Below are 27,668 nucleotides of genomic sequence, written 5' to 3'. Positions count from 1 at the left end.
GAAATGAAGAAATATTCGCTATCACTGCCTGCTTCCATCTTAAAAATGCTTACAATGCCAAAAATAATTTGCAGGACATGAAGCAAATTAAACTTTGTTTTGGATCTTGAAGCATCAATGAATTAAATAGACACTTCTGTAACTATTGTACAGTAATATATTTAATGTTGAAAAACTCTGTAGGTTGTGGCATACAGCCTGCCTAGGAAAGGAGCATGAAGTGATGGTGTTTGGTGGGAGCAAGGATGATTTACTTTCCTATGATTCTGTAAGTATGACAAAATAATTGATTTTTTCCAGATTTTTTGCTTTTAATATAATGGAGGTAAAAGGGGGAGAAAAAATGCAGTACAAATGACTTCCAGTTGTGCAACAGCTACTGAGATACCTTAAACCCTAGATGTTAGAATGCTGGGTGTTTCTCATTGTTGATAATTGTTTGATCCAAATTCACAACTACATGAGTAAAAGGGAAATACTACAAATGCTGGTGATTGAAATACAAACAATGTTTGGCAAATCATACCAATATACAAGTTAGAAGCAGGAGTACATTACTCAGCCTCTCACGGCTGCTCTCTCATTTAATAATCCAGTTTTCCGCCTACTCCCAATTACCTGTCATCATCTTGTTATCAAAATCAGCGCATGTAATGAGAAGACAGATTATGATGTTTAAGGTGGCTACACTTTTATTAGAACTTTAATGAATGCAGAACATTACCTATTGTGTATTTCCATTTTTATTTAAAATCATCTCCTGAGGATATAGCCATTGTGGATAATTCTTGATTTAAGAAATTCAAACGAAAAAAATGACCAACCAAGAAAACTCTCTTAATTTTTTAACTATTAAAGGGATTTGAAGAAAATGACATTGCCCTTATTTAATATATAAACTTTGAAGTTGGCTATTAAAGCTAGGTGAGACAGTTTGCGGATCGTTACAGTTTACAGTGTACCAGATATGGAAACAATGAGAAAATCTCTTATCCTAAGTATTACACCTTACTGGGGTAGCAAGCTGGAAACCTGCCATTCCCAGAATCATGGTGGATAAAGAATTTACAAATGTTCGCAAAATTCCCCAAATTTACCTGTCTTTTGTAAGACCAAAGTTTACAGAAATTACTCACCAGGTTCTGTATTTAACACAAATTACCATTTCATACAAATAAAGAGCTCCAAGTAAACAATTATGTATCATTGACATTTAATTTTACTAATTAAAATTCTAATCCCCTTGAAAAAATGTTTGTGCACAGGAGAATTTTTATATCTGTCTATGTAGTGTGTGGAGGAAAAGATTGTGAAGGCAATTCAGTGGTCGCTGTTCACAGAATTTGCGAGATTAGCATCCTTGCTTCTCAGGACCTACAGCTTCTGAAGCTTTCTTCGCTAGATAGTTTTACCTGTTTGCAGAAAGCACAGGGCGACTGGCTAACATTGTCTGACTTATTAAGAGCCACACCTTACAGCAACCGAGGAGGCAAAATAATCTGATTTCCTTAGATTTGAAGTTTTTTTTACTGCAAAGGAAAGGAAAGTTCCTTGTTTTACAGATGTTCAATGGCTTTTACCTAAGCATTCACACCCAGAAGCTGTTCAGTTACCTGAAAGACAATCACATTGTATTTAGCAGGCAGAAGGCCATTGTCATTGACAACTGGTTACCACTTCACAGACCAATCAGCTTTTTGTTGCCAACCAAATCTCCATGTAAACTCATTCCCTGACTCCAGCTCATTTGTTGTAGCCATGCCCATTGCTTGAACAAACTACAATGTAAATAGCACTTAAAATGAAAATCAGGTAATTTGCTTTCAAAAAATGCAATAATCCCTTCCACAATCCTTGGTTTCTAACACTGTCCTTTTCCCATCTCAACCCTCCATAGAAAATTAAAAGATAAAAAAATACAGTTTTTACACATGCCCATTAAACTAGTTTGCCTATTTTCATTTTAAGTTGGTGATAGGACCACAACTATTCACATTTTACATTAATGATCTAAACAAAATAATTAAGGGCATTGTTGCTAAGTTTGCAGGTAACACAAAGGTATGTGGAGGGACAGGTAGTGTTGAGGAAATGTAGAGGCTGCAGAAAGATTTGGACAGTGGGCATAGAAATGGCAGGTGGAATACAGTACGAGAAACTGTGAGGTTATGTACTTTGGTAGGAAGAATACAGGCACAGACTATTTTCTAAATGGGGAAAGCACAAAGGGACTTAGGAATCCTACTTCAGGATTCTCTTAAATTCACTTGGCAGTTAGGAAGGAAAATAGAATATTAGCATTCATTTTGAGAGGGCTAGAATATAAGAGCATTTATGTACTGCTGAGACTGTACAAGGCTCTGGTCAAACCATATTAAGAATATCGTGAGCAGTTTTTTGGCCGAGGAATCTAAAGAAGGATGTGCTGGAATTTGAGGGGGTCCAAAGGAGATTCACAAGAATGATCCCAGGAATGAAAGGCTTGTCATATGAAGAGTAGTTGAGGACTCTGGGTCTGCACTTAATGAAGCTTGGTAGGATGAGGAGGGTTTCTAATTGAAACTTACAGAATACTGGTAGGCCTGGATAGAGTGGGTGTGGAGAAGATGTTCCTGCTAGTCGGAGAGATTATGACCCAAGGGCACAGCCTCAGAATGAAGGGATGACCCTTTAGAACTGAAATAAGAAGGAATTTTTGCAGCCAGAAGGTGGTTAACCTGTGGAATTCATTGCCACAGAAGGCTGTGGAGACTGAGTTTTTGAATGTATTTAAGACGAGATAGGTAGATATAGATAGAGCATCTTGATTAGTAAGGGAATTAAGAATTACAGAGAGAAGGCAAGGTTGAAAAACATACAAGACATGATTCAATCAAGAATGGCCTAATTTTGCTCCAATATTTTATAGTCTTATGGTTGCTTGAGGCTAACGTCCTAAAGTGGAAAGAGAGGTTGTAAGAGATTCACTGGCAAATTTCTGAACATGACATCTGTCAGAGTGAAATCTCTTCCATCTATTGTAAATGTATATATTTTTAATGCAGGCTGGACCAGCATTTATACCCCATCTGTTGTTGTTCTTGAGAAGGTGGTGGTGAGGTGCCTTCTTGAATTCATTTGTTGTAGGTAGATCCACAATGCTGTTAGGGAGAGAGCCCAAAACTGAACCGGCGACACTGAAGGAATAGCAATAAATTTCCAAGTCAGTATGACGGGTCGCTTGGAGAGAAATTTACGGGTGGTGGTGTTCCCTTATATCTGCAAAGTTTTATCATTCTAGATGGTAGTGGTTGTGTGTTTGGAAGATGCTGTCAAAGGAGCCTTGTGAATTTCCACAGTGCATACTGTAGATGGTACACACTGCTGCTGCTGAGTGTTGGTGGAGGGAGTAAGTGGACTGCTTTGTTCTGGATGGTATCCAGCTTCTCAAGTGTTGTTAGAGCTGCAGTAATCTGACCCGATGGGGAGTATTCATCATATTTCCAATTTTTGTCTTGTAGATGATTGACAGGCTTTGAAAAGTCAAGAGGGGTGTTATTCACCATAGGATTCCTAGCCTCTGACCAGATCTCCAGGACAGAGCATTTATATGGCATGTCCAATTCAGTTTCTGGACTATGGGATAACCAGAATGCTGATTGTGGAAGAATCAGTGATGGCAATGCTATTGAATATCAAGAAGAAATGGCTAGATTCTCTTCTGTTGTAGATAGTCATTGCCTGGCATTTGTGTGCTGTGAATGTTACTTGCCACTTGTTAGCTCAAAGCTGATTGTCCAAGTTTTACTGATTTGGACATAGATCACTTCAGGATCTGAAGAGTTGTGAATGGTTCTGAAAATTGTGCATTCATCAATGAACAGCCCTACTTATGACCTTATGATGAAAGGATGTTCATTGATGATGTAACGGAAGATGATTGGGCCAAGGACACGATCCTGAGGGACTCCTGCACATATCCTAGAGCTGTGATGAATGATTTCCAACAAACACAAGGAGGAAGGAATATGGACATAATGATTGAACAGCTAGTGAGAGTAGGGGAGGAATACTCATTCATTTCAAGCAAAGAGCTGATTGAGAAAAGTAAATCAGGTTATTAGCGAATTAGCAATAACCTGAACACTGACAGTCAGTTTGAGTTCTCCCAGGGCCACTCATATCCTGACCTCATCACGGCCTTGGTTCAAACATGGACCAAAGAGCTGAAATCTGGAAGTGAGATGAAAGTGGCAGCCCTTGATATCAAGAATGCATTTGACCAATGTTGCATCAGAGAGCTGTAGCAAAACTGGAATTAATGGGGATGAGAGGACAAGCTCTCTGCTGACTGGATTCATACCTGTCAATAGGACAATGGGTTATGATGAAACAAGTCAATCATCTGAGCTCCAGGACATCTCAGCGAGTTTTGAGAGGATTTGTAGCTCAGGTTGAGGTTCTGGATGTTTGACACCACTTTGACTGGCACAACACATCCATCCTAGGACAAGCCAAACAAAGGCAAGCTTGAGAATTCCTAGAAGTTCCAACCAGAACTTTATCAACAAGCACATTGAGTTAGACCCCATCAACCACCTTCTGAGAAAAAGAACAGGAAGTGACTTCACCACAGGAAATAATATCACTGACCCAAAGAAACTCAAACATGTAAATAGAAAGCAGGAATTATCAGCAGTGCTTCATTTGAGGCCCACTGAAAATGTTACCTAGTAGGGTGACGAAATGTCTGGAAATGAACTTTCCAGCTCAGCGAACAAACCTACATCCAGATCAAGGACATCTCAGCAGGAGTTTGTCAGGATAGTGACCAAGGCCCAACCATTTTCATCTGTTTCATGAATGATCTTCCTGCCATCACAAGGTCAGAAGTGGGATATTCACTGATGATTAGTGCTGAACATTGTCCATCCACACTCCTAGATACTGAAGAAGTTGATGTGCAAGTGCAACAATAACTGAACAATATCCTGGCTTGGCTGAAAAGTAGCAAGTAACATTCAAGCCACTCAAATGCCAGGAAATAACCATCTCCAATAAGAGCCAATCTAATCATCATCCCATAACAGTCATGTTGCCATCACTGAATCCCCCACTATCAACATCCTGGGAGTTAGCATTGACACTTAGTAGCCGCAGTATATATTATCAGCAAGGTATATTGCAAAATTCCTCAAAGTTCCTTAGATGGCATCTTCCAAGCCCACAACCACTTCCATTTAGAAGCACATCTGTGTATGCCCCTCAGGTCTCTTATCATCATAACTGGAAATATTTTGATGTTGCTTCACTAATGTTGGGTCAAAATCCTGGAATTCTCTCCGTAACTGCACTGACAGTCTACACACAGCACATGGACTGCAGCGGTTCAAGAAAGCAGCTGACCACCACCTTGGGATGGGCAATAGTGGCCAGCCAGTGATGCCTATGTCCCATGAGTGAACGTTTTAAAAAATCAATTGGATTCAGAACAGGTACACAAATCATGTAGTAAGAAAACAATGTTGTGGATTAATGCAATATTATTGCTTGCAAATTGGTTTTTTATTGTTAGAAATGGAAAACAATGTTTGTCTGATTCACTGAAATTTTCAACCACTGACTCGCACCCTGGTTTATTTGGTCATCTAAGTTAAATAAAGAATTTTGTTTGGATTTCATCATTGGAAATCTGTGAAACAAATCAATTTGAACTAAGTTTCTAAATAGCAAAATAATGCATTTTTAGGCTTCAAAACCAGACTTTTGTTTTTTTTTTGCAATTCTATATTTTTAGTAACTTCTTCAAACAAAATTGTGTAATTATATAGACTATAATTGTAATCTAATTTATTTCTGTCACAAAGAAGAATCGTATTGGACTTGAAACATAAACTGTGTTTCTCATTGTTAAATGTGCTACGTTTCTCCAGCATTTTGTTTTCATTTCAAATTTTTACCATCTCCAGTATTTTACTTTCATCTCAAACTAAGCATTTAGTTTAGATAATATTTGGAGAAGTTAGAACAAATTTGAATAATCAGTTTAAATAAAAATGTAGCATTTATTTATGCTTTTATTAATATATTAGGCAATGTAGTTTTCTAAATTGTTGTTAGTGCACATCAATGGATAGTGGTGTGTTATCTGTTTTTCTGCTTTTTTTTTAAACTAGGGTCACTGTAATGATGTGCTTATCTTTCAAACACAACCCTATTCACTTTTCAGGTAAATGTTAAAATTTCCTTTGACTTTACATTTTATTTGTAAATTTATCCGTAGTTAACCATTATCTGATTTGAAAACTAGTAAATTATGGTCTTTATTGTTATATCAAGGCATGTCAACATTGAGTGTGAGAGAAGATAGCTTAGAATTTTAATTTGAACAAACACATTGAAATGTTGAGTAGTTTACTGACCTATTGTATCTATTAGTTAAAATTTTAGGATATCTAAAAAAAAAAGGAAGGTAATAAGAAATTCTTGAGTGGGTACAAAATTAGGACAGAATCTGGTGCTGAAGTCAGTGGATGATTTGAATAACTAGATCTGGATAGTAGTAGTGTTGTGACTTTCTCTCTGTGGAACAACTGATCACAGAAATTGAAATTTACAACCTTATAAACTTTTGTCCTGAGCAGTCTGAAAGCTGTCATATGTTCCTCCTCTGTTCATGACTCCTCAAAATTGGTGGGATAGATGTTCCAGACACCCTAAAATGCTTCAGCAAACCTTCAGTCTGAGTTTGTTTATTGGCGATGAGATTTGTTTTTAAGATCAGCATTAGGCCAGTCAGTGAATTTCTCTGACTCACATCCAGAACCTCAGCACCTGTTGGGAATCTCACACTCTATTAATTGCAGAATTTTGTCATGCTGCTGCTAATTGATAGGGCAGATGTGAACTGGGAGGCTTAAAGATATATTGTACTTATCAGTTTTTGTTCATCTATTTCTGAGCTGATTACAATAATAGCTTGAAATTAATATTTGTTACTTCTATGGTCACTGGCAGTGGGTGCAGGGGTTTGACTCTGGATTTGCTTTCAGTATAGCTATAACAATCTCTACCAGTTGTGAATCAAATTCTGAAATCATTGGTCCTTTGGTAGCCATGGAGATTCATGTTTCTGCTTATCTACTGCACTGTAGAAATTCTGGTGATGTGTGCATTCCCAGATCTGTTTGTCTATTCATTGCCTTTCTATTTACACCAAAAGGGTTATTATTTCAATGTCTAGCAGCCCATTTTAGGAGACTGTATGCACTCACAGATATTTTCTAATCAACCTGCTGAGAAATATTATTACATGCCTCATTCTGTACTAAGTATGTAATAAGACCAATAAACTTTAGATCAGGAAGTTGACATACAAAAATTAGTAGAAATCTGGCATTATATTTTGACTCAATTTTTTTTGACTTGAGTATGCACTTTTCACCTAAAGATCAAGCATTACTGACTGGAGAATGCACCACTCTGTTGGAGTAAACTTAGTGTTTTGTATTGTTCTAAAATTGTTAGCTGGTTTTCATTTGATCCATACACTCTAGCTTCAGTCCAACAATACATATAACCTGTTTGTACTCATGAACCTAATTGTTTTGGATTCGGCTCATTCGTTTAATGTCAGCATGTGTCAGACAAGGATTACCAGTTTGCATTTGTCAATATGTGGTCAGTTTACAGGATGAGATACTTTCTGTGGAGCTTCTAGCAATGACTGCAGTTGAAGGAGCAGGGACTCTGTTTTAAAGCAAGGTTTTCACAAGCACTTTAAGGCATAGCAAGCACAAATATTATTCTGTTTTCCCTCATGGCTATAAAGTCAGAGAGGTCTGTGAGAACTGGCCAATGAAGTGGATTTCACAATTGCTGGAATGAAGTCCAGTGAAGTGATCAGAAGTGGTAACATTGAGCATTACACTGTGATCTTATACTTGCACAATTATCAATGCTATTGTATTTCCCCCAGCCAAACTTACTTTGTACACCTTTCTGTGGTTTGTAATTAAACTGCATTGTAGACTTTGTATCATTTTGTTTGATCAGCATCAAAGTTTTAGCACAAACCTTGATACGCAAACGCCACTAATTTTTTCTGTGCAAAGAATGACACACGCATGATATATATCTGAAACATGTGGTCGTGAGTATGGTGCTAGAAAAGTACAGTAGGTCAGGCAGCATCCAAGGAACATGGGAGTTGACGTTTCAGGCATAAGCCCTTCATCAGGAATTAGGCTTGTGGGCCAGGAGGGTGCTGAGAGATAAATGGGAGGGGTGGTGGGGCTGGGGAAGGTAGCTGGGAATGTGATAGGTAGATGAAGTTGGGGATGAAAGTGAAAAGTCAGAGACGAGGGTGGAGTGGTTAGGTGGGAAGGAAGATGGACAGGTCAAGAGGGCGATGCCGAGTCGGAGGCTTGGGACTGGGGTAAGGTGGGGCGAGGGGAAGTAAGGAAACTGATAAAATCCACATCAATCCCGTGTAGTTGCAGGGTTCCAAGGCAGAAGATGAGGCATTCTTCCTCCATGCGCATGGTGATTAGGGTTTGGCATTGGAGGAGGCCCAGGACCTGCATATCCTTGATGGAGTGGACAGGGCAGTTGAAGTGTTCAGCCATGGGGTGGTGAGGTTGGTTGGTGCGAGTGTCCCAGAGATGTTCTCTGAAACAATCTGCAAGTAGGCTTCCTGTTTCGCTGATGTAGAAGTGATCACATTGGGTGCAACAGATACAGGAAATGGCATGTGTGGAAGTACAGGTAAGTTTCTTTTGGGTGTGGAAGGATCCTTTGGGGCCTTGGATGGAGGTGAAGGGGGAGGTGTGGGTAGAGGTTTTGCTGTTCTTGTGGTGGCAGGGAAAGGTGCCGGGAATTTGGTGTGGGCTGCTGGAGGGCATGGATCTGAAACGCAGATGGGGTGGGTAGGGAAATATATCAAATGTAGGTGGGGAGTACCTGGCCTAAGGGAGACAGGATGATGTCAAGGTATGCAGCGATGAGGGACAGGAGCAGGTTCAGACAATGGCACCAACCAATTCTACTGCCCCACTTCAACTCCCCCTTCCACTGCTCCAAGGGCATGGAGGACCTGGGCCTCCTCCATTGCCAAACCCTAATCACCCAGCGCCTGGAGGAAGAATCTTCCTCTTGGGACCCCGCCACCACACAGGAACAACGTTTATTTCACCAGTTTCCTCATTTCCCCTCCCTGCTCCCCACCCTATCCCAGTCCTAGTCACCCCCCCTCCCATTTATCTCTCAGCACCACTCCCCACCCCCTCTCTCTCATACCCCTCTTCGGCCCATAAGCCTCATACCTGATAAAGGGCTTTTGCCCCAAAACTTCAATTCGCCTGCTCCTCGGATGCTGCCTGACCTGCATCACACTCTCGATTCTGATCTCCAGCTGCAGTCCTCACTTTCTCCTAGTGTGAAGCAAGTGTCTTCTGAAATTGGACAAAAAATTTAAGTGCTTTGGTATATACGTTGCAATGTCTGTTCTGCTATTGATAGATAATTCTGCTTTTGTAGGAAAAGCAGCAGCACCTAATGAGAGAGAGAGAGAGAGAAAAATAGGAGGCAAATAGGCCAAATCATCTTGCCATTTTTAAGGGCAATCCACTTAAATACATGAACAGGACTTTGTAAAGTAGACATGAAATGGGAATATAAGACTTGGCTCCAGATCATAGGTGAAGTTTAGTGATAGTTTGAGCAAACTGGATTAATGCATCACACTTATGAGTGAGGGTACATCTATAAAATCTAAAAAATGCACTGTGCCACACTGTGACATACTGCTTTTTAATTACCAAATTTTCATGTGGATACCAGATAATCGATGTGAAGGCTTAGTTATGCTGGGTGATGCATTTTCTTTTCCTTTGTAGGTTGTGCTTAGACTGCATTGCAAAAAATTCCACAGTTTTGCAAAATCAACTTCCATGGTTACCTCATCAATTGTTTTCTCAAGTGCAGAAGAAAATCACTTTCTGGATTTCAGCTGGACACCAAGAGAAATAATAATGTATTTTAAACTGCAAGTTTAATTCAAGAAGGTTTGCGTACATAACATTTAATGATGTATTTCACAATATACATCATTGCAATGAGCAAATGTAATATTTGAGATGTACAAACCCAAATTGGGTTGATTATAAACGTGATTGTTGTTCTGTTGTACAATATTTTATTCAGTTTTGTAGACTAATTAACATAGCTACTATGTTAATACATTTTATATCATTCTGGACTAGATTTGGAAATAAATTGTTTCATGTACAAACCAATAGTGATGGCTTTTTTTAACATGTAAACCAGTAAACCGAGACCTCCTTATATTATATTCCAAGACAAATGAAGATTTTAGCTAAGTACTGAGTATCCATTTTTATACTCGCTGGTATGGTCCAGATCTAATTCTTATTTGTTCACAGATTTAGATTATTCTCACCAATACAAGATCAATTAATGCACTACAATGGTTTTTGTGGCTTTTACCAAATCCCTTTTCTTTAATATATTGGTCCTAAATACATACGGGTGGTGGAGGAGGGTTGCCTTTCAGACTTGGAGGCTTGTGACCAGTGGTGTTGGGTGCTGGGTCCACTGCTTTTCATCATTTATGTAAATTATTTGAATGTGAGCATAGGAGGTATAATTAGTAAGTTTGCAGATGACACCGAAATTGGAGGTTTAGTGGACAGTGAAGAAGGTTACCTCAGAGTACAACGGGATCTTGATTATATGGACCAATGAGACGAGGTGTAGCAGATAGAGTTTAATTTAGATAAATGTGAGATGCTGCATCTTGCAAAGGCAAATCAGGGTAGGATTTATATACTTCATGGTAAGGTCCTGGGGAGTGTTGCTGAACAAAGAGACCTTGGAGGACAGATTTGTAATTCCTTGAAAATGGAGTCGCAGGTAGACAGGACAGTGAAGAAGATATTTGGTAAGCTTGCCTTTACTGGTCAGAATATTGAGTGAAGGAGTTGGAAGGTCATGTTGTGCTGTCCAGGATATTGGTTAGGCCACTGTTGGAATATTGCGTATAATTCTGGTCTCCATCCTATCGGAAGGTTGTTGTGAAGTTTGAAAAGATTCAGAAAGGATTTACAAGGATGTTGCCAGGTTTGGAGGATTTGAGCTATGGGAGAAGCTAAACAGGCTGGGGCTGTTTTCCCTGGAACGTCAGAGGTTGAGGGATGACCTTGTAGAGGTTTATAAAATCTTGAGGAGCATGGATAGGATAAATAGACATGGTCTTTTCCCTGGGGTGAGGGAGTCCAAACTAGAGGGTGTAACTTTAGGTTGAGAGGGTAAAGATTTAAAACGGACCTAAAGGGCAACTCTTTCACACAGAAGGTGATGTATGTATGGAATGAGATGCCAGAGGAAATGGTGGAGGCTGGTACAATTACAACATTTAAATGACATCTGGATAGGTATATGAATAGTAAGGGTTTTGAGAGTCGATAAGCGTGGCAATGGAAAAGCACAGCAGGTCAGGCAGCATTCAAGGAGCAGGAGAGTTGATGTTTTGGCTATAAGCCCTTTTCAGGAATGTGGGATATCGGTCAAGTTCTGGCAAATGGGACTAGATTGGGCTAGGATAATTGGTCAGTATGGATGAGTTGGACCAAAGGGTCTGTTTCTGTGCTGTACATCTCTTTGACTTTAATTGTTATTGATTGTAAATACAAACTGTAATATCTTTATTAATGTTGAGTAAAGCTGAAAATGTGTTGCTGGAAAAGTGCAGCAGGTCAGGCAGCATCCAAGGAGCAGGAGAATCGACGTTTCGGACATGAGCCCTTCTTCAGGAAATTTGAGTAAAAACTATTAGCCATGCTAAGAGACTTGTTTCATTATTTCACCTTAATTCATTTTAGGTATTGTGCATTCCTTTGTAGTTTATATTTCTTTGCATTTTTAGATTCAATATGTTCCTATTTAGCTTTAATCTTTATGAATTGTTTACTGTTCTTATTTTAGACTGACATGAAGTGCATTGATTCTGTGCTGCAAAATATTTAGGGAGTAAATTCCTTTCATGGTTTAAGTGTTAGAATATTTCAAACTATTCTTTACACTTTTTGCAGAAGTATCTCTTCACCAATTCAGATGAAATCATTCGGAGCCATATAAATGCTCAATTCCCTTTTCTGAATAGTTGATATGCTCCCAGAATGTAATAATTCAATTAACATTTGTCACCACATTGCATGATTATTTACTGTTCTTCACCAGAACACCTAAATAATGCTATTTTTGTGACTTCTGCTGTCATGTGTTATTCTCCTCTTGAACTTCTCCACTTCCTATTTTGTCACAAGTGATTTTTGTGCTGATTTGTGTTCAGTTCAAGGTGTTTTTCACTAGTTCTTTGCCGATTATTGTGAGTTCTCACTTGTGCAGTGTAACTTGGTCCTGCCAGTAGATGCCAAAATCATTAAATAATTAGTGATGTTGGGCTCAAAGAAATAAATTGCCCCATACACTTCAGCAACTCACTGCTGGGCAAGAGGGCGAATAGGTGGTCTTCTTGGCTCACCACCAAACAAGGCTACCAGCAGTCAATTAACAGGGGAATCAATGTTATGGGAAAAATATGGGTAAGTGAATGCGAGGAATATTGGATCAGTCATAATCCTATTGAATGGCGGGGATGGGGGGAGCATGAATATCCTACTCGTATTCGTGTTTCTTATGGATAGTAGCCACGTAAGAGCTTCAACCCACCAGTGGCTTGAATCCAATATGAGAAAAGTTTGGGTAGGGTAGCAAGTAAATGACGACTAGAAGATCTGCAGTTCACCCTATTAGCTGGCTCTGAGTTAGCTGGGTTAGTGTCATGTACTATGCCTGTGTAAATAAAGGATCACTGTGATGGAATACTGGCCTTGTGGAATTATTTCAGAGGCCATTCAACTTGAGATCAGTTCAAAAATCATAAACAAAAACAATAAGCAGAATAAGTAAGAATGTGAGCAACACTGATACTCTAGTTTGTATCTATTAGCTGCAGATCTCTGATTGTCCAGGTTATTAGCCCCAATAAGGAACTCATACTTTGAGATCCAGCTATCTGACATTGTTCCAATCACTACATTGTCTATTGGATAGAGATTGTGCAGATTTATGCTTTTGCTTTACTATTCTATCCCATTGTGGGATATGGTAAATTAATGTTACTTCTGCAATTCTCAATTATTAGCTAAAAGCGTATGCAAGAAAGAAATGGGACTGTAAGACAGACAGTTAAACTCAATATGCCTGTATAAACAGTAGGTATAAACATCTGTTTCCCACTTTTACAGAAACACAGGAACAAACCCCAATTAAAAGGGCTTAGTGATAAGATGCTGTGAAAAGGCAAGGATTTGCCCACAGCAGGATGAGGTCAAATGGCCTTGAGAACAGGAATGAGTATTTTTTTCACAGACAAGCCCGGATAAGACACGAGATAAGCAGGAGTAATGGGTACCGGTCTTAGGGAAGTGGAGGATGTAAACGGTGGGGGGGGGGGGGGGAAACAATGACATAAGGAAAAAAATGTGGAAACCAAATTATATAAATATTGCGTATTTTTTTAATTCAGTGTGTTTTGTCCCTGCCTTGTGGACATCTCACCCACTTGCAAGTGTGAAATATAGGGCACTTCTGATTCAGATCTTGTCTCGGACTGAAATTATTGCAGTGAGTGAGCTTTGTTTCTCACACCATTATGTAAAGTGAACTAGAAATGTTGGCCAGGACCATCGTGTGTTGAAGTGGTAGGCAACTGGAAGTCCAAGTCATTTTTGCAGAACACTTATGTTCTGTCCATAAAACAGCTACCCAGCCTGTGTTTCCTCTCCCAATGTAGACACACCCAAGTTATGAGCAGTGAAATAGACTAGATTGACCAAATCGGAGGAGAATAATTCTAGTTCACTTGGAAGGTGTCTGGATCCTTGGATAGGGAGAAGGAAAACAGGTAAGCTTTGCACCTTTTGCAACTAGATGGGCAGTTGGTGTGTGGGAGTTGTTGGGAGTGAATCGGAATGTTCCTTGCAAAACGATGCTTAGGTGGGGGAGGAAATATGTGCCTGGTAGTGGCAGCTAACGATCCTTTTGAATGTGAAGGCTGAGAGGGTGGAAAATGAGGACTATGGGGCCTCTCTTGTTGTCCCACTTTCCCACTCTTCGATCACGAGGCTTGAATTCCTCCATAGACAGGATCAAATTACACCTGGGCAGGGGGGGGAAACAAACTTCTCTCGCTTATCTGAAAGCAAAACAAAATGCTGGAAATCACAGCGGGTTCGGCAGCATCCGTGGACAGAAAGCATGCTAACGTTTCGAGTCTAGATGACTGTTTGTCAGAGATCCCCCTCAGGTTTGTTTACTCACAAAACCCACTCCAACCGTGTGTGTGTCGCTGCTGCAATTAAAAGGCCTGCCTCCCCTGTGATCATGTGACCGGAAATCTTCGACGCAACTTCCGACATCCCGGGTCCCTGTTGGAGTTTGTAAACAAGCGGCGGCAGCGGGAATGCGGTCATAGGTACACGGCTGGGGGTACGGGGCCGTGGCCGTGAGGGAGCCTTCCGTCTTGTGGGAGGCTTGGCAGCTTATGTAGAGGCCCACGGGATCCCTTTTACTGGCTTAGCCCGGTACTGGAGGCCGCTGCTCATTGGAGATGCAGCGGAACGTATGTCTCGGCCCGAGGCCCTTCAGTTAGTTTGAAATTCTGTGCCAGGGCAGGTTGCTAACAACCGCAGTGTTTTGTCTTTATTCGGGGAATGTGTTTGATTCATGCGGATCTCACCCTTGTTACGCAGACTGCCTAATTATCTCCAATATGTGAATGGACTTTATATCCTGATGGCTAAATGTAGCAATATCTACTAACTAATGATATAATAAATTAATAATTCAATTGGTTATTTGATTTTAATTGCAATAATTTTTAGATATTCTATTATTCAGGTTGTAATAAGCTTTGTGACTTTTTTCCACTTATTGAAAGCTTATTTTGGGGCCAGGTGGAAAGTGCACTCAGTGAAGTTACATTGCAGTCAAATGTTGACTTTTTTTTTGTCTAGAAATTGTGAAACATGGCAAATGAAAATGAAGATTTGAATGATGGCCTACCTGTGGTAAATGAGGAGGAAGAAGAAGAAGAAGAAGGAAATGCTCTCGATTATCACCAGAATAGGATGCCACACTCAACTTTTTATGATTTGGTACCAGAAGAACGTAGTGGCCATGTAGCTGTAGCATATGGAAGTTATATGTATATCTTGGGTGGTTACAAGGTAAGATAGTACAGATTATGTGAGTTGTTCATGTAAATTTTATGAATTTATGTTCTGTTTTCTTTGGATGACTCAGTATCAAATGTCTGTCTTTAAAACCTCTGCAAAAAAACATCTTCAGGGAGTCCTGAACATATTTACTTAGAAGAGTGACAGTACAAAATGAAGGTATTCAACTCATTGTGTCTGTGTCAGTGTCCACTGTCTCCGGTAATTCAGTCAGTCCCATTTTGTCTTTGTCCCATTGTGCAGCAAGTTTATTTCACGTGTGCCTATGCAATTTCCTAAGATTATAGCTTTTGGCAAGAGATATATGTCCTCTCATCCTTTATCATCGGCTAATGGGAACATTATTGTCTGCTTTATTTTAACCTGGCATAATTTTGTACATTTTATGATATGTTTGCTCAACTCCTTTGCTCCAAGGAGAAAGCTCCAACATCTCTGACCAAAGTTTGTAGCTAAATTTCCTCATTCTTGAGCTAGTGTGGTAAATAACTCTTTCAAAAGACTTCCACATCCTTCCTAAAATATGTGCAATAACTTGGAAAAGTACTGTACTATTGGTCTGCAAATGTCTGCATTGCTCTTCTGCTTTTGAATTTATTGCCTCTACTTATGAAACCTGAGTTCCCATTTGCTTTGTTAACTAATCTTTCAGCATGCCCTGCAAGCTTCAAAGATCTTTGTTCATGATTCCTCAGGACCTTATTGTTCCTATGAACTCTTTCTAAGTTAAATAAATGTTGCCTCTTGCTTCCCCTTCTCCAAAATGCATTGTCTCTTATTTCCCAAATCAAATTGCATCTGCCCTTTATCGAGGCAGAAGTGAGGACTGCAGTTGCTGGAGATCAGAGTCAAAAGTGTGGTGCTGGAAAAGCACAGCAGGCCAGGCAGCATCCGATGAGCAGAAGAGTTGATGTTTTGGGCATAAGGCCCCATTACTGATTAAGGGCTTCTGCCCGAAATGTCGACTCTCCTGCTCGTCGTATGCTGCCTGATTTGCTGTGCTTTTCCCGCACCACACTCTCGACTCTGCCCTTAGCTGCGTATTTTACTAGTCCATGTCCTGTTGCAGTTGATTAGTATCATTCTTATTGTTTACCTCGCTTCTCAAATTTAATATCATGACAGATTTTGAAATTTTACTGCTTTCCAATATACACTTTCTTTATGTATCAACTTAAAAAAAGTGGTCTAGAAGAGACCTTTTGGGTAAATCTACTGTTTACTAATCTCCACTGTGAAAAAACATCCAATTATCACCACTTGTTGCTTTTTGACCTTAAGCTAAATTTTATTTCAAGCTGACACTGACCCTCCTTCTGAGACTATCAATTTTGATCACCAGACTTTAATGTTACACTTTGTCAAACACTGTCTTAAGATCACAGGCATTCCAAATAGTAGATCATCATTCCTGATTTGATTTATTATAACCATATGTACCAGAATTCAGTGAAAAGTATTATATTGCATACTAACCAGACGAATCATACATTTCATAAGTACATCAGGTTAATAGAACAGAATGCAGAATATAGTGTTACAGCTACAAAGAAGCTGCAGAGAAAGTGGCATGATGGCTCAGTGGTTTACTCCCATAGTCCTAGATTAGGTGGAATGGGAAATGCAGGATTACAAAGATAGGGTAGGTGTTGAGCGTCTAGATGGGATGCTGTTTGGAGGTTGGTGTAGACTTGATGGGCCTGCTTCCACACTGTAGGGATTCTATGAAAGTAAAATCTTTAATCAAAAATGTCAGGATTTTTATCAAATTGAAATGGGACTGTAAAATCACAGTAAAATATGTATCTTAATTACTTTGTGTCGCTGTTGTCTTATTACTTTTTAGGAATTATTTTACTTTTGTTTTTCAGAATGCTGCAGTTCAAGGCTACAATGATTTCTATTTGCCAAGAGAAGAACTTTGGATCTACAATATGGAAACTGGAAGATGGTATGAGCAGTGTTTTTCTCTACATTTGGCATATTGACATAAAAAAAATGAAATAATTCACACAAATGGTTTGTTGTGATTTTAATGTCTTAGAATGCATAGATAAATATGACATTACACAACCTTTTTACAAAAGTGTTTATATCTGGTAATCCTTTTGGCTTGATAGCCAACACAAATCGGCCGCCAAGTGGGATTGTTTTCTGTGCATGTTCACTTCTCAAAATGTCACTTTCTGCGACCAAACAAATAAAAGGTTAACACCTGCAGTCACTGGAGTTAGATTTTCTGATAGTATCAATGTAAGGTGTGAAGTCCCTCAACATGGAGCCTGCGGACTAGCAAGTCATTACATCGTTCAGTTTTTGTGTCTTTGGTCATGTTCCTCTGCTGCAGTGTGTGGTGGCTCATTGATAAAATGTTCAAATGCAGCTTCATTTGTGGGTGTTGGGATGATTGCTTCTGTAGTTCAGTATTTGGTCTGTATGTGGTTTCCTGGAGATGCTGGTTTGAAGTTCCCCATTGGTTGTTTGCTGTACTGCAACATCTAGGAATGGCAGTTTGTTGTTGTTTTCCTCCTCTTTAGTGAATTTTATGCCAGTAAGAATATTATTGATGGTCTTGAAGGTTTCCTCGAATTTGTTTCGTTTAGTGATGTCAAAGGTGTCGTCTACGTAGCGGACCCAAAGTTTGGGTTGGATGGTTGGCAGAGCTGTTCGAGTCTCTGCATTACTGCCTCTGCTAAGAACCCTGATGTCAGAGATCCCATGCGTGTTCCATTGGTTTGTCTGTAGGTTTGTTGTTGAAGGTGGAGTGAGTGGTAAGGCATAGGTCCACTAGCTTGACAATACTGTCCTTGCTGATGAAGTTGGTGGTGTTTGATGTATGTGTCTTTGGTTCTTCTAATAGTGTAGCCATTGTTTCCTTGGCCAGGTTGATGTTGATGGATATGAACAGGGCTGTTACGTCAAAGGATACCATTATTTCATCCTTTTCTGTCTTGGTGTCTTTGGTCTTCAGGAATTCTTGGGTAGCGGGCATGGAATGGCGTTAGTCTTCTACTAAAGTATCTTTGTCTTTGATATAGCTCCTTGGCCAATCTGTAAGTTGGTATTCCAGGTAGCGAGACTATTGGTCAGAGAGTATTATGCACCAGACCAACTTTATTACTTTTTTCTTCCCACTTAGAAAAATCACATTTCTTGGAATTTGCTAAGCATTTAAGGGTCATTGCCTTTAGGGAGGTTCTACTGGGCAGCAGATTGGAAAATTAATTCTTTTAGATACTATGTGGTGAACTTCAAAATTTGGCTGTAACACATATAACAGAAAACCCCAAAATTAGTCTGTTTGAAGCATACATGTGAACTTATCAGCTAATTTCAGAAGATACAGACAAAAAAGTCACTCTTAGCTTTTCCCTTTCCCAAAACACATCAACTGAATTTTCAGTACTTTCTTAAATAATGCTGGAGACGGTAGAAGTTATAAGGTTGAAGACTTTTTTCACCATGTTTGTCATAGCAGCCTGGGAAAAGAAGTCAGCTGAGTATCCCATTGACCATAAGGCATAGGAGTGGAAGTAAGGCCATTCGGCCCATCGAGTCCACTCCGCCATTCAATCATGGCTGATGGGCATTTCAACTCCACTTACCCGCATTCTCCCTGTAGCCATAATTCCGCAAGAATCTATCAATCCCTGCCTTGAAGACATTTAGCGTCCCGGCCTCTACTCTGCGGCAATGAATTCCACAGGCCCACCACTCTCTGGCTGAAAAAATGTCTCCGCATTTCTGTTCTGAATTGACCCCTCTAATTTTAAGGCTGTGTCCACGGGTCCTAGTCTCCTCGCCTAACGGAAACAATTTCCTAGCGTCCACCCTTTCCAAGCCATGTATTATCATGTAAGTTTCTATTAAGTCTCCCCTTAATCTTCTAAACGCCAATGAATACAATCCCAGGGTCCTCATCCGTTCCTCGTATGTTAGACCAACCATTGCAGGGATCATCCGTGTGAATCTCTGCTGGACACGTTCCAGTGCCAGTAAGTCCTTCCTGAGGTGTGGGGACCAAAACTGGACACAGTACTCCAAATGGGGCCTAACCAGAGCTTTATAAAGTCTCAGTAGCACAACGGTGCTTTTATATTCCAACCCTCTTGAGATATATGACAACATTGCATTCGCTTTCTTAATCACAGTCTCGACCTGCACGTTTACCTTTAGAGAATCCTTGACTAGTACTCCCAGATCCCTTTGTACTTTGGCTTTACAAATTTTCTCACCGTTTAGAAAGTGGTCTACGCTTTTATTCTTTTTTCCAAAGTGCAAGACCTTGCATTTGCTAATGTTGAATTCCATCAGCCATTTCCTGGACCACTCTCCCAAATTGTCTAGATCCTTCTGCAGCCTCCCCACTTCGTCAGTATTACCTGCCTGTCCACCTAACTTCATATCATCGGCAAACTTCGCTAGAATGCCCCCAGTTCCTTCATCTAGATCATTAATATATAATGTGAACAGCTGCGGCCCCAACACTGAACCCTGCAGGATACCGCTTGTCACCAGCTGCCATTCCGAAAAAGAACCTTTTATCCCAACTCTCTGCCTTCTGTCAGACAGCCAATCCTCAGTCCATACCAGTAGCTCACCTCGAACACCATGGGCCCTCACCTTGCTCAGCAGCCTCCCGTGTGGCACCTTATCAAAGGCCTTTTGGAAGTCTAGATAGACCACATCCACTGGATTTCCCTGGTCTAACCTACTTGTCACCTCTTCAAAGAATTGGGTTTTTGGTTTGTGGAATTTCATAGTTGAAGATGCACAGCATGTGAAGAGGTAGCTACCTGAGCTAGTTTCTCAGGCACGGGTATTCATGAGAAACTTCATGAAGAGAGGAATAGGAAGAAATGGCTACATGACCTTCAGTAGACAAAATGAAGTATAGACAAAGAATAAAAATGGTTAAAATTTGGCAACATCTGTTTTAATAAACAGTTTTTAAAAACTAATTATTTTCAGACAAAATATTTAATTTCCTACAGGAAGAAGAAGTATACAGAAGGTGATGTTCCTAAGTCCATGTCAGGAAGTTGTGCTGCTTGTGTGGATGGAGCACTATATCTGTTTGGAGGACATCATGTAAGAGGGAACACTAATGAGGTAACAGCTTTGGACTGTTGAGTAAATATTCTAATATAGTTAACTATAAAGTTGTTAAATTGTAATCTTTTTTGAAAACTAACTTGTCAAATGCTTAAATGCAGATATTAATAAAATCATTGTTAATGTTGTTTAATTCCATCCCTCTCATTGGCAGCAGTCTCCTTCCATGCTTAACTATCTACGATTTGACTTTTCCACTGCTGCCCTGCTGGTCTCTCAGACTCTACCTGCCTTGCACTTGATGTGGAGGTACGGGTTTTGGACAGGGATGGTCAAAGTCCGAAGTCACTTGACCCCAGGTTATAGTCCAACAGGTTTATTTAAAATCAGAAACTTTTGGGGCACTGCTCCTTCGTCACTTTGCTTGATGAAGTGAAAATAAACCTGTTGGGTTATAACCTGGTGTCTTGTGACTTGACTTTTGCCTTATGCTTGAAGTTATTAAAAATTCTGCTGCTCTTGTTTTGATCCTTGTTCTCACTGATCTACCTTGGCTACTGATCAAGCAATGTCTTGATTTTTAAAGTTCTCATCATTGTTTCTAAAATTCCTCTTGCCTTGCTTATCTTTGCAATCTCAAGCCCTACTGAGACATCAGTGTTCCTTTTTAGTTCTGATTTGTTTGCATTCCTGATTTCTAACTGGGCCCTGACCCAAGTACAGGAAATAACAGCAGCCCCATTGACACTGCAAATTCCTCTATCAAAATTGGTTGAGTCCTAAAGAATGTAGCAACTAAACTCTGTCTAAGACAGCTGGTGGAAGAACCAGAAGGAGTCAAAAGCACACCTGATCTCACCCTCAACAGTCTGTCTGCTGGTGATGCATATGTTCAGGAGTAAAAATTGCATGGTCGTAAAAATTGCATGGTCCTTGTGGAAACAAAGTCCATTGAGAATACCCTCCATCACATTGTGTTGCATTGCCATCATAGGACAGATTTCAAACCAACCATCAATAAATGCTCTTTGAACAGCCTGACACCACCTACACTGAGATCTACTCAACAATGTTCAAAATTATCCAGAGAAGCAAGACAAATCCAAGTGGCTGTCAGTCTACTCTTGGTGATGGAGAGGCCATCAACGCTGCTATTAAGCAGAATTGCTTACCAACAACCTGTTGCCTGATGCTTTGTTTAGATTCTGTTGGAGCACTCAGCTGAATCATTCACTATTGGGGAATGGGGAGCTGTTTGTTGATTGGAGTCATACCTAGCACAAATAAAGATGGCTATGGTTGTTGGAGGTCAGCGATCTCAGTAACTATTCCAAGGAATTCCTGCAATTAGTGACCTGTGCTCAAAATCATTAGCTGCTTCATCAATGACAGTCTTCTATCATACATCAGAAGTGGCAATGTGCAACTTTCAGCAAAGCAATATTCAGCACCATTCATGACTCAGATGGATATAGGCTGCTTCACTAAGTGTAGAAAGATCTGGACAATGGCCAGGCTTAGGCTGACAAGTGGCAAATTAATTTGGTGCCACACAAGTGCCAGGAAATGACAATGTCTGACAAGTGGCAATCTCATAGTCTCTTAATATTTCATTGCATTGCCATCTCTGAATCACCCATTGTCAACATCCTGGGTGACCATTGACCAGAAACCGAACTGGCCATATATTTTGTTGCTACAAGAGCAGATCAGAGAGGCTAGAAATCCTGCAATGAGTAATGCATGAGACGACTCAAAAGTCTGTCCATTTATTAACATGGCACAAATTATTGTGCTGGAATACTTGCCACTTGCCTGGATGAGTGCAGCTCCGACATCAATTCAGAAGTTTGACATCATCCAGGACGAAGTGGTTGGCTGACTTGGCACCATATCCACAAATACACATTCCCTGCGCCATCAATGCACAGTAGCAGTACTGTGTACCATCTAAAACTACACTGTGAAATTCAAAAGCTCCACATAGAGCACTTTCCTAAACCAAGATCATTACCATGTAGATACAACAGTGAAGAAGGCACAACAAAACCTCCTTCCTCAGGTGGCTCAGGAAATTCGGCATCTCCATAAGGACCATCGCCAACTCTTACAGGTTTACTATTGAAAGCATGCTATCCAGGTGCATAACAGCCTCGTATGGCAACTGCTGTACCCAGGACCGTAAAACAACGGAAGGTTGTATGTACGACCCAGACCATCACAGAAGCCACCCTTCCATCCATGGATTCTGTTTACATGGCCTGTTGCAGTGGAAAGGCTCCTAACATCATCAAAGACCTAGTACACCCGGTAATGCTCTCTTGCGATCTCTTGTCAGGCAGAAGATCCAGGAGCTTGAACTCTCACCAGAAGGTTCAGGAACAGCTGTTTCTTGGCTGTTCTTAGACTGGTGAATGGACTTTCTAACCTCCATAATGTAGATCTTGCTAACCTTGATCTTGCCTCGTGTACACCCTATGTGACGCATGCCTAAGTTTTTTTTTCACCCTATAATCTGCACCTCCTTGCTTACTATAATCTGCCCGTACTACTTGTAAACAAAGCTTTTCCCTGTACTTAGGTACACATAACAATAAATAAATCAAATTTAGAAAGATGAGAGATGCAGGTACATTGGAATATCATCATCTTCACCTTCAAGTTTCCCTGTAAGTTACTCTCCATGCTAACTTGGAAATGTATTATCTCTACTTCAATATTGCTGGGCCCTCAACAGCTTTTTAGGTCTACCTACACAGTGTACTGCAATAGTTCAAGGAGACAGCTCATTGCCACCACCACCTTAACAGTAGCTAGGGATGGAAAATGACCATCCAATGAAGCGCACCCACTATGGATGAGTTTCTAAAACAAAATTACTGTGTCTTCGGTTGTCTTGACTCTCAAAGCTCTTGAAATTACTTCTCATGCCTGTCCACCTGTTTTTGTTTTCTCATTGACGAAATTTCTTGAAATCTATAGTCTTGACCATGCTTTTAGTCATCTAATTTTATATCTCCTTTGTTAATACTTTTTGTCATTGGTTATAATGAGTATCAAAATTGAATTAAGTTGTTTCCTCTTTGCTGCTTGTAATGCATATTAAATGTGTCGTTTTTGAAAAATGGCATTTGTCTTGTGGATTTGTGAAACCAATAATGTTAAAAACACTACTTTTTTCATCTCAAATATTTCTGCTATTGGTGGTAGGGACACAATTTTTTGCCCCCCCATCTTTTAAGTCATCCTGTGCATGTTGTAGTAAGCTTTCAACTTGAAATGCTGCAATTCCTATGATGGGTGCTGCATATCATTTGAAGGGAGATCAATGTAATGTAATTTTGGAAATACGTAAGCAGAGTCAGCATGGCTTCATGAAGGGAAAGTCATTCCTCACAAATTTACCAAGATTCTTTGAGGAGGTAACTAGCAGAATAGATAAAAGGGGAAGCAGTGGATGTAATTTATTTGGATTTTTAGAAAGTGTTTGTTTGATAAGATGCTAAACATTCGATTATTTAAGACAAGAGCCCATGGTTCTGGAGGTAGTCTATTAGCCTGGAAAGAAGATTAGCTAACAGAAGGTGAGTTGGGATAAGTGGGGCTTTTTTATGATGGCAACCTGTCTCTAGTGGAATGCCACAGGGATCAGTGCAGAGACCACAATTATTTACAATATATCTGAATGGTATGGCTGAGGAATATGAACGTACAGTAGCCAAGTTTGCAAATGATGTGGGAAAGCAAGTAGTGAAGACAACAGTCTAAGATGAATATAGACAGGCAAAAACTTGGTTAGATGGGACATAATATGGAAAGATTTGAGGTTTAGCAGGAGTAGAGGAGGTGAATATGTCCTATAAATGGACGGTGTGTGGGACTTGTTTTCTGATGTGACGTGTGATACATTAAAATGACCATCTAAGTCTCCTGAGTTAACTAAAATTCAGCTACCAGACTTCTCCAAATAAAGGACCACGTAAATTATTTTGGTGCAGGTGTACAGGACTTTTCTGGGGTTTCCAATGTGTGTAAGACACACCAAACTGATCACTGTGAACTCTTGGATTGATTAGACCAATGAAAATTTAGCTACTCTGTTCCCCCAATTAAATAGAATTTTTTTGTCAATCTCTTACCTATGAGAGTACCGTACTTGGAATAGTGCCAAGAACAGAAATAGTTTAGGGGAGCAATAATCTATTTGTAAATTTGAAGTGCAGAAAACTGGGAAAAGAGTATCTGCTTTACTTCTATATAAGTCTCTTTTCAATCAATACTTGAAGAAAATGGAGCATACTTGAATTGTCTTCCAGTTGGCCATGGAGAAAGTTTCTGCAAGCAGAGTAATATCTGTGACAACAGCCTGAGACTGTACAGTACTGATGCTGCTGTGGTAACTGATCTTCATGTTTCAAGTGTGGATGATATGGCAATTTCGACTGGCCTGTTATTGACTATGGTCATGATGAGTCGAGATTGTGGTGCTGGAAAAACACAGCCAGTCAGGCAGTCTCCGAGGAGCAGGAGAATCGATGTTTTGGGCATAAGCCCTCATTCCAAATGCTTTGCAAGCACTACATTCTCAACTCTGATCTCCAGCATCTGCAGTCCTCACTTTCTCCTGTGACCATGATGAGAGCTGCTTCTGTGAGGCATCACTGGATACTAATCCTAATAACTGGTAACAATAAGTGATCCCTGACACCCATCTGAGCAACCGTGCTAATGGCTCCCATTCAGTGTAAAAATCAACACTGCAACTTTGGTGCAATGGACCAACAGGTTAACTAATTATTTAATGGAGAAAGAGGCTACAGGACAGGGGATATGGGATTCTTTGTGCATGAATCCCAAAAACCTAGCATTTGAGTTCATTGAGTAATTGGAAGGTAAATGGAATGTTAGCTTGGGAATGGAGTTCTTAAAAACAAAGGAGCAAGTTTTAGCAAATACCTTGCAAACACTAGGAAGAAAAATAAAAGTTATGATGGTGAACAAGAAGAAAGATTTGCATTCGAATCCTATCGGAAAGAAGAGCAGAACTTCTTCAAGGTGGACATTCCTCAAACAGAGGTAGCTGTGGATTACACATGAAACTGAAACAAAGAACTGCAAGTGCATGAGAACAAAACTGTTCTTTTGTTTTATTATTAAAGTAAAGTTTTGCTAAAATTGTACATAGTGCTAGACAGACTACAGTTGGAATACTGAGTTGTTTGGGCCCCTTTTCCAGGGGAAGATATTCTGGCATTGGAGGAAGTCCAGAGAAAGTTCATTAGGCTGTACCAGCTGTTGAGGAAGTTTTTTCTTTTGAGTAGAGTTTGATTAGTTTAGGCCAGTACTCATTGCAGCTCAGAAGAATGAGAGGTGATCTTATTGATCCATGCAGAACTCTTAAGGGACTTGGCAAGGTAGATTTGGAAAGGTTATTTCCCTTTATGGTCTAGGTCCAAAGGGTTTATCTCAGAAAAAAGGGGTTGTACGTTTAAGACTCAATTGAAGAGGGATTTCTTCTGAGGGTAGTGATTCTGTGGAATTCTTTACAGCACAGAGTTGTTGAGACTGTGATAAATTTAATCAAAGCTAAGGTGGAGAGATTTTTGATTAGTTACGGAGATAAAGCAGGAAAGTGGAGTTGAGGGTTCCCTCATCAATTCAACCACGATCTTGGTGGATGGCAGAAAAGACATGGTGGGCTGAAAGGATCAGAGTTAGGCCAAATTCTTATGGTGGTTCTGACAATGAAAAAAGAAAGATGATACATGCGCAAGCCAGTGTGTGACTGAAAGCAAAGTTGATGGTTTTTCCAAAATGATACTGATCATGTTGTCCTCTATGGTTGAAGTCACAGGTAAAATGGTGTTGTTGGCAAAACTTTAGTACAGTGTGTTCTGTAGATAGCTGTTTTGTTACTAGAAGCACAGAGATCACTTGGCATTAATGTTGTATCACTAATTCAATATAATTATACATTAATTTAGCAATTAATTAGAATTACATCTTTCCTAATACAAATTATGATTGGGGATGTTTAAGAATTCTGCACATAGGCTGAATAGACATTTTACCTCCATCGATTTGCCTTTCATATTATTGTCCAACAACCCACTTAGCCAAAATATGTTTGAGGTTGATTGAGAGAATTCAATTATTCTAGTGAGTTCTGAATTCAATCCTGAACAGCCTCGCCTTAAAATTAAGGTCACACCCCTTGCCTGGATTTAGTATTTACCAGCTGAAAATGTGTTGCTGGAAAAGTGAAGCAGGTCAGGCAGCATCCAAGGAGCAGGAGAATTGATGTTTCGGGCATGAGCCCTCCTTCAGGAATCAGTCACCCCACAATAAACTAACACTATTAATAATTGAAGTTGGAACCTCCAATGTAACAAATCTGCTGTTAGTGATAGCTTTTTTTTAATGTTCATTCATGTGATATCAACTTTGATTAGTCAGCCCCTTGAGTTTGCTTTACCATTTAAAACGGTTGTGGCTGATTTCATCTTTGTCCTGTCTCCATTTTCCTGTCAATTCTCCATAGCCCTTTAACTCATCACTAATTAAAAATCTGGCCATCTCCTCAAATTTACTCAATGTCCCACTTGCACCACATTTTGGGACAGTGCATTCCACATGTCATGCTCATTTGAGAGAAGTAATTTCTCCTCATCTCTTGTTTTCAATCTACCAGCCCTTATTCTAAAGCTTTGACTTCTCATTTCAAATTGTCCCAAAGAGAAAACATCCTCGCTAGATCAACTTTGTCAATCCTCTTTAGTATCTTATATGCCTTGATTACACCTCCCATTCTTCAAAACGCAAGAGTATAGACCTAAACTGCTCAATCTGTCTTCTGAAATCAATCAAGTAAATCTCCTCAACTGCCTCCAATGTAACTACATCCCACCTCAAGTAAGGGGACAAAATTGAACACAATACTTCTCCCTAATTTCCGTGGAGTAGATAATGTTGAAATTCTATCTTTAACTGCTACAGTTCTTTGGGTTTCTCAGTGCTGTTAGGAAAGCAGGTCTGTGACGGTGAAGTAACAACAATATAGTTCCAAGTCAGGATGGTGTGTGACTTAGGGGGCTCTTGCAGGTGGTGATGTTCCCATGTTTCTTTCATCCCTCCTTTCCAGGTGGTAGAGAATACACATTTGAAAAGGGCAGTCAAAAGAGCCTTGGTGAGTTACTGCAATGAATCATGCAGATGTGTATGTGCTGCTGCCACTGTGAATTGGTGGTGAACGGAGTAAATGCTGAAGGTGATGGATATAGTGCCAGTCAAGCAGGATGACTTGTCCTGGAGGCA

The 27,668-nt window shown here is 39.9% G+C and overlaps 2 protein-coding genes across 6 annotated transcripts in view; both read left to right on the top strand.

Annotated features, from left to right (window-relative positions):
* Positions 1 to 10,253, top strand: part of LOC132818350 (kelch domain-containing protein 1) — an 89,588-nt gene extending 79,335 nt beyond the window's left edge. Inside the window, exons 11-13 of one of the 2 annotated variants that reach the window (XM_060829292.1) lie at positions 184 to 268; positions 6,156 to 6,208; positions 9,876 to 10,252. In XM_060829292.1, the coding sequence (XP_060685275.1) occupies positions 184 to 268; positions 6,156 to 6,208; positions 9,876 to 10,008 (271 nt within the window). In that variant the 3' untranslated portion in view covers positions 10,009 to 10,252. Of the gene's footprint in view, positions 1 to 183; positions 269 to 6,155; positions 6,209 to 9,875 lie in introns of both variants that reach the window. The other variant, XM_060829293.1, reaches the window with a different exon arrangement.
* A 3,690-nt stretch (positions 10,254 to 13,943) lies between these two features.
* klhdc2 (kelch domain containing 2) overlaps positions 13,944 to 27,668 on the top strand; it is a 46,587-nt gene continuing 32,862 nt past the window's right edge. The window contains exons 1-4 of one of the 4 annotated variants that reach the window (XM_060829291.1): positions 13,944 to 13,966; positions 15,078 to 15,290; positions 17,171 to 17,250; positions 20,294 to 20,411. In XM_060829291.1, coding sequence (XP_060685274.1) covers positions 15,090 to 15,290; positions 17,171 to 17,250; positions 20,294 to 20,411 — 399 coding nt within the window. In that variant the 5' untranslated portion in view covers positions 13,944 to 13,966; positions 15,078 to 15,089. The other 3 variants (XM_060829289.1, XM_060829288.1, XM_060829290.1) reach the window with 3 other exon arrangements.

Source organism: Hemiscyllium ocellatum, chromosome 8, assembly GCF_020745735.1.
Source record: "Hemiscyllium ocellatum isolate sHemOce1 chromosome 8, sHemOce1.pat.X.cur, whole genome shotgun sequence".
NCBI lineage: Eukaryota > Metazoa > Chordata > Chondrichthyes > Orectolobiformes > Hemiscylliidae > Hemiscyllium > Hemiscyllium ocellatum.
This window is presented reverse-complemented; position numbering and strand designations above follow the sequence as displayed.